Consider the following 12314-nt stretch of genomic DNA (forward strand, 5'->3'; position numbering starts at 1 on the left):
AGATAAGACCTGGGTTCTGTCAGGTGGTCTATATATATACTGGCAGTAGGAGTGGCTAGTACTGATATAGAGATAAGACCTGGGTTCTGTCAGGTGGTCTATATATATACTGGCATTAGGAGTGGCTAGTACTGATAGAGAGATAAGACCTGGGTTCTGTCAGGTGGTCTATATATATACTGGCAGTAGGAGTGGCTAGTACTGATAGAGAGATAAGACCTGGGTTCTGTCAGGTGGTCTATATATATACTGGCAGTAGGAGTGGCTAGTACTGATAGAGAGATAAGACCTGGGTTCTATCAGGTGGTCTATATATATACTGGCAGTAGGAGTGGCTAGTACTGATAGAGAGATAAGACCTGGGTTCTATCAGGTGGTCTATATATATACTGGCAGTAGGAGTGGCTAGTACTGATAGAGAGATAAGACCTGGGTTCTATCAGGTGGTCTATATATATACTGGCAGTAGGAGTGGCTAGTACTGATAGAGAGATAAAACCTGGGTTCTATCAGGTGGTCTATATATATACTGGCAGTAGGAGTGGCTAGTACTGATAGAGAGATAAGACATGGGTTCTATCAGGAGGTCTATATATATACTGGCAGTAGGAGTGGCTAGTACTGATAGAGAGATAAGACCTGGGTTCTATCAGGTGGTCTATATATATACTGGTAGTAGGAGTGGCTAGTACTGATAGAGAGATAAGACCTGGGTTCTATCAGGTGGTCTATATATATACTGACAGTAGGAGTGGCTAGTACTGATAGAGAGATAAGACCTGGGTTCTGTCAGGTGGTCTATATATATACTGGCAGTAGGAGTGGCTAGTACTGATAGAGAGATAAGACCTGGGTTCTGTCAGGTGGTCTATATATATATACTGGCAGTAGGAGTGGCTAGTACTGATAGAGAGATTAGACCTGGGTTCTGTCAGGTGGTCTATATATATACTGGCAGTAGGAGTGGCTAGTACTGATAGAGAGATAATACCTGGGTTCTATCAGGTGGTCTATATATATACTGGCAGTAGGAGTGGCTAGTACTGATAGAGAGATAAGACCTGGGTTCTGTCAGGTGGTCTATATATATACTGGCAGTAGGAGTGGCTAGTACTGATAGAGAGATAAGACCTGGGTTCTGTCAGGTGGTCTATATATATACTGGCAGTAGGAGTGGCTAGTACTGATAGAGAGATAAGACCTGGGTTCTGTCAGGTGGTCTATATATATACTGGCAGTAGGAGTGGCTAGTACTGATAGAGAGATAAGACCTGGGTTCTATCAGGTGGTCTATATATATACTGGCAGTAGGAGTGGCTAGTACTGATAGAGAGATAAGACCTGGGTTCTATCAGGTGGTCTATATATATACTGGCAGTAGGAGTGGCTAGTACTGATAGAGAGATAAGACCTGGGTTCTATCAGGTGGTCTATATATATACTGGCAGTAGGAGTGGCTAGTACTGATAGAGAGATAAAACCTGGGTTCTATCAGGTGGTCTATATATATACTGGCAGTAGGAGTGGCTAGTACTGATAGAGAGATAAGACATGGGTTCTATCAGGAGGTCTATATATATACTGGCAGTAGGAGTGGCTAGTACTGATAGAGAGATAAGACCTGGGTTCTATCAGGTGGTCTATATATATACTGGTAGTAGGAGTGGCTAGTACTGATAGAGAGATAAGACCTGGGTTCTATCAGGTGGTCTATATATATACTGACAGTAGGAGTGGCTAGTACTGATAGAGAGATAAGACCTGGGTTCTGTCAGGTGGTCTATATATATACTGGCAGTAGGAGTGGCTAGTACTGATAGAGAGATAAGACCTGGGTTCTGTCAGGTGGTCTATATATATATACTGGCAGTAGGAGTGGCTAGTACTGATAGAGAGATTAGACCTGGGTTCTGTCAGGTGGTCTATATATATACTGGCAGTAGGAGTGGCTAGTACTGATAGAGAGATAATACCTGGGTTCTATCAGGTGGTCTATATATATACTGGCAGTAGGAGTGGCTAGTACTGATAGAGAGATAAGACCTGGGTTCTGTCAGGTGGTCTATATATATACTGGCAGTAGGAGTGGCTAGTACTGATAGAGAGATAAGACCTGGGTTCTGTCAGGTGGTCTATATATATACTGGCAGTAGGAGTGGCTAGTACTGATAGAGAGATTAGACCTGGGTTCTGTCAGGTGGTCTATATATATACTGGCAGTAGGAGTGGCTAGTACTGATAGAGAGATAAGACCTGGGTTCTATCAGGTGGTCTATATATATACTGGCAGTAGGAGTGGCTAGTACTGATAGAGAGATTAGACCTGGGTTCTATCAGGTGGTCTATATATATACTGGCAGTAGGAGTGGCTAGTACTGATAGAGAGATTAGACCTGGGTTCTATCAGGTGGTCTATATATATACTGGCAGTAGGAGTGGCTAGTACTGATAGAGAGATAAGACCTGGGTTCTATCAGGTGGTCTATATACATACTGGCAGTAGGAGTGGCTAGTACTGATAGAGAGATAAGACCTGGGTTATATCAGGTGGTCTATATATATACTGGCAGTAGGAGTGGCTAGTACTGATAGAGAGATAAGACCTGGGTTCTATCAGGTGGTCTATATATACTGGCAGTAGGAGTGGCTATTACTGATAGAGAGATAAGACCTGGGTTCTATCAGGTGGTCTATATACATACTGGCAGTAGGAGTGGCTAGTACTGATAGAGAGATAAGACCTGGGTTCAAAACACACCTCCAGGCTGTATAAGGGCTATTTTACCAAGAAAGGGAGTGATGGAGTGCTGCATCAGATGACCTGGCCTCCACAATCCACTGACCTCAACCCGATTGAGATGGTTTGGGATGAGTCAGACAGCAGAGTGAAGAAAAAGCAGCCAACAAGGGCTCAGCATATGTGGGAACTCCGTCAAGACTGTTGGAAAAGCATTCCAGGTGAAGCTGGTTGAGAGAATGCCTAGAGTGTGCAAAGCTGTCATCAAGGCAAAGGGTGGCTATTTGAAGAATATAAAATATAAAATATATTTTTATTTGTTTAACACTTTTTTGGTTACTACATGATTCCATATGTGTTATTCCATAGTTTTGATGTCTTCACTATTATAGAAAACTATTGTAGAAAAAATTTAAAATAAAGAAAAACTCTTGAATGAGTAGGTGTTCTAAAACTTTGACCGGTAGTGTACATAAAGTATGTAGGTACCCCTTCAAATAAGTGGATTTGGCTATTTCAGCTTCATCCATTGCTGACAGGTGTAGCACACCACCATGCTATCTCCATAGACAAACATTTGCTGTAGAATAGCCTTACTGAAGAGCTCAGTGACTTTCAAATTGGCACCTTCATAGGATGCCACCTTTCTACCAAGTCAGTTCGTCAAATTTGTGCCCTGCTAGAGTTTCCCTGTAAGTGCTGTTATTGAGAAGTGGAAACGTCTAGCAGCAACAATGGCTACACCGCCGAGTGCTGAAATGCATAAAAATGGTCTCTCCTCGGGTGCTAGACTCACTACAGAGTTCAAAACTGACTATGGAAGCAACATCAGCACAATAACTGCTAGTTGGGAGCTTCATGAAATTCCATGGCCGAGCAGCCACACACAAGCCTAAGATCACTATGCGCAATGCCAAGTGTCGGCTGGAGTGGTGTAAAGCTCACCGACATTGGACTCTGGAGCAGTGGAATTGTGTTCTCTTGAGTTATGAATCACACTTCACCATTTGGCTGTCCGTCAGATGAATCTGGGTTTGGCGGCTACCTGCCACAATGCATAGTGTAAAGTTTGGTGGAGGAGGAAAAATGGTCTGCGGTTGTTTTTCACTAAAGGGCAAAGCCCCTTAGTTCCAGTAAAGGGAAATATTAACGCTACAGTATACAATGACATTCTATACAATTCTGTGCTTCCAACTTTGTGGCAGCAGTTTGGAGAAGACTTTTCCTGTTTCAACTTGACAATGCCCCCGTGCACAAAGCGAGGTCCATACATAAATGGTTTGTCGAGATCGGTGTGGAATAACTTGAATGATCTGCACAGAGCCCTGACCTCAACCCCATCGAACATTGTTTGGATCAATTGGAACGCTGACTGTGAGCCAGACCTAATCGCCCAACATCAGTGCCCAACCTCAATAATGCTCTTGTAGCTGAATGGAAGTAAGTCCCCTCAGCAATGTTCCAATATCTAGTGGAAAGCCTTCCCAGAAGAGTGGAGGCTGTTATAGCAACAAAAGGGGGAACAACTCCCTATTAATGCCCATGATTTTAGAATGAGATGACGAGCAGGTGTCCACATACTTTTGGTCATGCAGAGTATGGCTGCATAGCATTTTGTCTAAAGATTAAACCTGAGATTAACTCAGGTTTTGGCCCAGCGGCTAAGGAGTTGGGGCTTTGGCAGGAGTTGGACCTGTGGCTGAAAGGTGGCCAGTTCGAATCCCGGTCCAGCACTGGGAAAAGAATGGGCGGAATTGATCTGACCACTGGAGGGCTGCTGGGTTCACATCCTCAATACAATGTACTGTATTGTATTTTATTGTACTGTATTGTATTGTGCTGTACTGTACTGTATTGTATTGTACTGTATTGTACTGTATTGTACTGTACTGTACTGTACTGTACTGTACTGTATTGTACTGTATTGTACTGTATTGTACTGTACTGTATTGTACTGTAGTGTACTGTACTGTATTGTATTGTACTGTATTGTACTGTATTGTACTGTATTGTACTGTATTGTATTGTACTGTATTGTATTGTATTGTACTGTACTGTACTGTATTGTACTGTACTGTATTGTACTGTAAAGAAGTCAGCCAGAGATGACTTGGATTAACATTCATAAGAGATGCCTCCCTGGCCACCAGTGCATAGGACAATACATTCTAAAATAACTATACTGGTATTCTTTTATCCATTATCTATTTGTTTATTAAATTATATTCTTAGCTAAAAATGTTACTCTTTAATAGTAGTAGCCATAATTCATAAATGGCACCATGCAGGGTTCTATATGGAACCATTTTGGTTCAGTGAAGAAGAACCTCTAGAGTTCTGATCAAAGAACCCTATAAAAGGGATTCTATATAGAACTTTCAGTGATTCCGGATATTAAACAAGATAGAACCCTTTTTGGTTTAAACAGGAGTGAAGAGTGTGTTGATCAAACGGTTCATATTGTCAGAATTCAGCTTGTAACAACAATCAGAACTAGTAAAAACAATAAGGTTATGCATACCAACATACTAGGCAATAATTAACAGAAGGCAAAGTGGTCATGTCATGTGAAAATTATATCAAACATCTTACATTGAAACGAGTCCAGACAGGATAGAGAAGCCCTGGTTTAGCAGACGCTCTTATCCAGAGCGATTTACAGTAAGTGCATTCATCTGAAGAAAGCTAGTTGAGACAACAATATCACAGTCCAAAGCCACTGGAAGTAGGGCTTCTGAGGGTGCTGAAGGATCTGAATTTAAAAACACATTTTTCTTCACAAAAGTAGTGCACTGGACCTTTACCAGTCCTGTATTAGTGGACCCATATAGCCGTTTGTATTAGTGTACCCATATAGCCGTCTGTATTAGTGGACCCATATAGCCGTCTGTATTAGTGGACCCATATAGCCGTCTGTATTAGTGGACCCATATAGCCGTCTGTATTAGTGGACCCATATAGCCGTCTGTATTAGTGGACCCATATAGCCGTCTGTATTAGTGTACCCATATAGCCGTCTGTATTAGTAGACCCATATAGCCGTCTGTATTAGTGTACCCATATAGCCGTCTGTATTAGTGTACCCATATAGCCGTCTGTATTAGTGTACCCATATAGCCGTCTGTATTAGTGTATCCATATAGCCGTCTGTATTAGTGGACCCATATAGCCGTCTGTATTAGTGTACCCATATTTATTTATTTATTTATTTACCTTTATTTAACCAGGTAGGCAAGTTGAGAACAAGTTCTCATTTACAATTGCGACCTGGCCAAGATAAAGCAAAGCAGTTCGACAGATAAAACGACACAGAGTTACACATGGAGTAAAAACAAACATACAGTCAATAATGCAGTATAAACAAGTCTATATACAATGTGAGCAAATGAGGTGAGAAGGGAGGTAAAGGCAAAAAAGGCCATGATGGCAAAGTAAATACAATATAGCAAGTAAAATACTGGAATGGTAGTTTTGCAATGGAAGAATGTGCAAAGTAGAAATAAAAATAATGGGGTGCAAAGGAGCAAAATAAATAAATAAATTAAAATTAAATACAGTTGGGAAAGAGGTAGTTGTTTGGGCTAAATTATAGGTGGGCTATGTACAGGTGCAGTAATCTGTGAGCTGCTCTGACAGTTGGTGCTTAAAGCTAGTGAGGGAGATAAGTGTTTCCAGTTTCAGAGATTTGGAAGGAGAGGCGGCCAAAGAAAGAATTGGTTTTGGGGTGACTAGAGAGATATACCTGCTGGAGCGTGTGCTACAGGTGGGAGATGCTATGGTGACCAGCGAGCTGAGATAAGGGGGGACTTTACCTAGCAGGGTCTTGTAGATGACATGGAGCCAGTGGGTTTGGCGACGAGTATGAAGCGAGGGCCAACCAACGAGAGTGTACAGGTCACAATGGTGGGTAGTATATGGGGCTTTGGTGATAAAACGGATTGCACTGTGATAGACTGCATCCAATTTGTTGAGTAGGGTATTGGAGGCTATTTTGTAAATGACATCGCCAAAGTCGAGGATTGGTAGGATGGTCAGTTTTACAAGGGTATGTTTGGCAGCATGAGTGAAGGATGCTTTGTTGCGAAATAGGAAGCCAATTCTAGATTTAACTTTGGATTGAAGATATTTGATATGGGTCTGGAAGGAGAGTTTACAGTCTAACCAGACACCTAAGTATTTGTAGTTGTCCACGTATTCTAAGTCAGAGCCGTCCAGAGTAGTGATGTTGGACAGGCGGGTAGGTGCAGGTAGCGATCGGTTGAAGAGCATGCATTTAGTTTTACTTGTATTTAAGAGCAATTGGAGGCCACGGAAGGAGAGTTGTATGGCATTGAAGCTTGCCTGGAGGGTTGTTAACACAGTGTCCAAAGAAGGGCCGGAAGTATACAGAATGGTGTCGTCTGCGTAGAGGTGGATCAGGGACTCACCAGCAGCAAGAGCGACCTCATTGATGTATACAGAGAAGAGAGTCGGTCCAAGAATTGAACCCTGTGGCACCCCCATAGAGACTGCCAGAGGTCCGGACAGCAGACCCTCCGATTTGACACACTGAACTCTATCAGAGAAGTAGTTGGTGAACCAGGCGAGGCAATCATTTGAGAAACCAAGGCTGTCGAGTCTGCCGATGAGGATATGGTGATTGACAGAGTCGAAAGCCTTGGCCAGATCAATGAATACGGCTGCACAGTAATGTTTCTTATCGATGGCGGTTAAGATATCGTTTAGGACCTTGAGCGTGGCTGAGGTGCACCCATGACCAGCTCTGAAACCAGATTGCATAGCAGAGAAGGTATGGTGAGATTCGAAATGGTCGGTAATCTGTTTGTTGACTTGGCTTTCGAAGACCTTAGAAAGGCACGGTAGGATAGATATAGGTCTGTAGCAGTTTGGGTCAAGAGTGTCCCCCCCTTTGAAGAGGGGGATGACCGCAGCTGCTTTCCAATCTTTGGGAATCTCAGACGACACGAAAGAGAGGTTGAACAGGCTAGTAATAGGGGTGGCAACAATTTCGGCAGATAATTTTAGAAAGAAAGGGTCCAGATTGTCTAGCCCGGCTGATTTGTAGGGGTCCAGATTTTGCAGCTCTTTCAGAACATCAGCTGAATGGATTTGGGAGAAGGAGAAATGGGGAAGGCTTGGGCGAGTTGCTGTTGGGGGTGCAGTGCTGTTGTCCGGGGTAGGAGTTTCTGCTTTCTGCTTGAAAAAGCTAGCCTTGGCTTTTCTAACTGCCTGTGTATAATGGTTTCTAGCTTCCCTGAACAGCTGCATATCACGGGGGCTGTTCGATGCTAATGCAGAACGCCATAGGATGTTTTTGTGTTGGTTAAGGGCAGTCAGGTCTGGGGAGAACCAAGGGCTATATCTGTTCCTGGTTCTAAATTTCTTGAATGGGGCATGTTTATTTAAGATGGTTAGGAAGGCATTTAAAAAAAATATCCAGGCATCCTCTACTGACGGGATGACATCAATATCCTTCCAGGATACCCCGGCCAGGTCGATTAGAAAGGCCTGCTCGCAGAAGTGTTTCAGGGAGCGTTTTACAGTGATGAGTGGAGGTCTTTTGACCGCTGACCCATTTTGGATGCAGGCAATGAGGCAGTGATCGCTGAGATCTTGGTTGAAGACAGCAGAGGTGTATTTAGAGGGGAAGTTGGTTAGGATGATATCTATGAGGGTGCCCGTGTTTAAGGCTTTGGGGAGGTACCTGGTAGGTTCATTGATAATTTGTGTGAGATTGAGGGCATCAAGTTTAGATTGTAGGATGGCTGGGGTGTTAAGCATGTTCCAGTTTAGGTCGCCTAGCAGCACGAACTCTGAAGATAGATGGGGGGCAATCAGTTCACATATGGTGTCCAGAGCACAGCTGGGGGTGGTCTGGGGGTGGTCTATAGCAGAGGGTGGTCTATAGCAGGCGGCAACGGTGAGAGACTTGTTTTTAGAGAGGTGGATTTTTAAAAGTAGAAGTTCAAATTGTTTGGGTACAGACCTGGATAGTAGGACAGAACTCTGCAGGCTATCTTTGCAGTAGATTGCAACACCGCCCCCTTTGGCAGTTCTATCTTGTCTGAAAATGTTGTAGTTTGGAATTAAAATGTCTGAATTTTTGGTGGTCTTCCTAAGCCAGGATTCAGACACAGCTAGAACATCCGGGTTGGCAGAGTGTGCTAAAGCAGTGAATAGAACAAACTTAGGGAGGAGGCTTCTAATGTTAACATGCAAGAAACCAAGGCTATTACGGTTACAGAAGTCGTCAAAAGAGAGCGCCTGGGGAATAGGAGTGGAGCTAGGCACTGCAGGGCCTGGATTCACCTCTACATCGCCAGAGGAACATAGGAGGAGTAGAATAAGGGTACGGATAAAAGCTATGAGAATTGGTCGTCTAGAACGTCTGGAACATAGAGTAAAAGGAGGTTTCTGGGGGCGATAAAATAGCATCAAGGTATAATGTACAGACAAATGTATGGTAGGATGTGAATACAGTGGAGGTAAACCTAGGTATTGAGTGATGAAGAGAGAGATATTGTCTCTAGAAACATCGTTGAAACCAGGAGATGTCATTGCATGTGTGGGTGGTGGAACTAATAGGTTGGATAAGGTATAGTGAGCAGGACTAGAGGCTCTACAGTGAAATAAGCCAATAAACACTAACCAGAACAGCAATGGACAAGACATATTGACATTAAAGAGAGGCATGCTTAGTCGAGTGATCAAAAGGGTCCGGTGAGTGGAGAGGTTGGTTGGTGATTTAGACAGCTAGCCAGGGCATCGGTAGCAAGCTAGCATAGGATGGAGGTCTGTTGTTAGCCACCTCTTATATAGCCGTCTGTATTAGTGGACCCATATAGCCGTCTGTATTAGTGGACCCATATAGCCGTCTGTATTAGTGGACCCATATAGCCGTCTGTATTAGTGGACCCATATAGCCATCTGTATTAGTGGACCCATATAGCCATCTGTATTAGTGGACCCATATAGCCATCTGTATTAGTAGACCCATATAGCCGTCTGTATTAGTGGACCCATGTAGCCGTCTGTATTAGTGGACCCATATAGCCGTCTGTATTAGTGGACCCATATAGCCATCTGTATTAGTGGACCCATACAGCCATCTGTATTAGTGGACCCATATAGCCATCTGTATTAGTAGACCCATATAGCCGTCTGTATTAGTAGACCCATATAGCCGTTTGTATTAGTAGACCCATATAGCCATCTGTATTAGTGGACCCATATAGCCGTCTGTATTAGTAGACCCATATAGCCATCTGTATTAGTGGACCCATATAGCCGTCTGTATTAGTGGACCCATATAGCCATCTGTATTAGTAGACCCATATAGCCGTCTGTATTAGTAGACCCATATAGCCATCTGTATTAGTGGACCCATATAGCCGTCTGTATTAGTGGACCCATATAGCCATCTGTATTAGTAGACCCATATAGCCGTTTGTAGCGGGCCCCCCAAAAAATTCTGATGGATATAGCGTTTTGGAAATACACTCCTTATAAATTCTTAAACAACATTGTCTTCTTACCTCTTAGATTTGGTGTCATGTTCACCAGAGAGTTTCATTTTAGAGGCAGGAACCCCCTCCACTCTCTTCCCAGAGAGACTCATTTTAGAGGCAGGAACCCACTCCTCTCTCTTCCCAGAGAGATTCATTTTAGAGGCAGGAACCCACTCCTCTCTCTTCCCAGAGAGATTCATTTTAGAGGCAGGAACCCACTCCTCTCTCTTCCCAGAGAGATTCATTTTAGAGGCAGGAACCCCCTCCACTCTCTTCCCAGAGAGATTCATTTTAGAGGCAGGAACCCCCTCCACTCTCTTCCCAGAGAGATTCATTTTAGAGGCAGGAACCCCCTCCACTCTCTTCCCAGAGAGACTCATTATAGAGCTCTGACCCCTAAACAGAGATCCAGCATGTTGGTTGTGGTTAACACAGTGACAACTCATTATTGAAGGTCAATTGTTCTCTTTTATTTATTATCTTTTTGAGAAATAAAACATTTCCTAACAGACACATCCACACCACCGTCAGTGGTGACTGATATGTTTCACCTCTTCTCCATGTAGAGAAACTATTGATAATAATGTCTCACTTTCTCTGTTAATCATTTCACTCATTCTAGTGTGTTGCTTTGTTCAACAGCTATGCTATTATTATACTATTACTACATTTAATTCATAATAACAATGTTAAGAAAAGTATGTTCAGTGGTTTCATACCAAATGACACAAGAAGCAGGAGATCTTGTAATTTTAAAACAACACATGTTTTGATATTTTGAAAGAGCATTCAGAACTATGATGCAGATATACGCATCCTACAATACGATATATGAACAATATGTTTTTAAATTTGATTTGCCTACGCCCAGTTAGCGCCATTTTGTATGATTACACTGTCACGTACCTGTCCCAGGTGAAATGGACTGTTAGATCTGAGTGTCACGTACCTGTCCCAGGTGAAATGGACTGTTAGATCTGAGTGTCACGTACCTGTCCCAGGTGAAATGGACTGTTAGATCTGAGTGTCACGTACCTGTCCCAGGTGAAATGGACTGTTAGATCTGAGTGTCACGTACCTGTCCCAGGTGAAATGGACTGTTAGATCTGAGTGTCACGTACCTGTCCCAGGTGAAATGGACTGTTAGATTTGAGTGTCACGTACCTGTCCCAGGTGAAATGGACTGTTAGATCTGAGTGTCACGTACCTGTCCCAGGTGAAATGGACTGTTAGATCTGAGTGTCACGTACCTGTCCCAGGTGAAATGGACTGTTAGATCTGAGTGTCACGTACCTGTCCCAGGTGAAATGGACTGTTAGATCTGAGTGTCACGTACCTGTCCCAGGTGAAATGGACTGTTAGATCTGAGTGTCACGTACCTGTCCCAGGTGAAATGGACTGTTAGATCTGAGTGTCACGTACCTGTCCCAGGTGAAATGGACTGTTAGATCTGAGTGTCACGTACCTGTCCCAGGTGAAATGGACTATTAGATCTGAGTGTCACGTACCTGTCCCAGGTGAAATGGACTGTTAGATCTGAGTGTCACGTACCTGTCCCAGGTGAAATGGACTGTTAGATCTGAGTGTTTAACTGTCATTCACTATACTAAAATAACACCATTAATGTCCCTACACACTTTACAATAATCCCTGGGAAGAGTCTTACCTTGTAGCCTGAATTCACAACCAGAACATGTCAAATCATTGAGATATTTTCCGTTGTGCTGAGAGAGCACCTTCCTGATGACAAGTGTCTCTGTATCTATGTTCTATGTACAGTTGATCTTTGGATGCAATAATATCTGGTCAAAGTCTAGTGACTCAACGCCATAATATAGCATAAACATAACAGTAGTTTAACCTTTGGCCAGTAAAGACCATGGCATATTATAACATGTAGAATCATTATGATGGATCCAGCTTCAACATATCTCTAACTTTAAACGATACAATGTGGTCCATGCACGGGCCCAATTTGGACATTTTCACTTAGGGGTGTACTCACTTTTGTTGCTAGCAGTTTAGACATTAATGGCTGTGTGTTGAGTTATTTTGAGGGGACAGCTAAT

General features: G+C 43.0%; 2 protein-coding genes across 2 annotated transcripts in view; both read right to left on the reverse strand.

Moving 5' to 3' along the window:
• LOC116371664 (NLR family CARD domain-containing protein 3-like) overlaps positions 1-12023 on the reverse strand; it is a 40256-nt gene extending 28233 nt beyond the window's left edge. Inside the window, exons 1-2 of the mRNA XM_031820559.1 lie at positions 11912-12023; positions 10273-10641 (exon numbers count right to left, since the gene is read on the reverse strand). Coding sequence (XP_031676419.1) covers positions 10273-10625 — 353 coding nt within the window. The 5' untranslated portion in view covers positions 10626-10641; positions 11912-12023. The remainder of the gene's footprint in view (positions 1-10272; positions 10642-11911) is intronic.
• LOC109876334 (NACHT, LRR and PYD domains-containing protein 12-like) overlaps positions 1-12314 on the reverse strand; it is a 111888-nt gene that overhangs the window by 33492 nt on the left and 66082 nt on the right. The gene's annotated exons all lie outside the window — the stretch shown is intronic.

This window comes from Oncorhynchus kisutch, unplaced genomic scaffold (assembly GCF_002021735.2).
Source record: "Oncorhynchus kisutch isolate 150728-3 unplaced genomic scaffold, Okis_V2 scaffold3489, whole genome shotgun sequence".
Taxonomy (NCBI): Eukaryota; Metazoa; Chordata; class Actinopteri; order Salmoniformes; family Salmonidae; genus Oncorhynchus; species Oncorhynchus kisutch.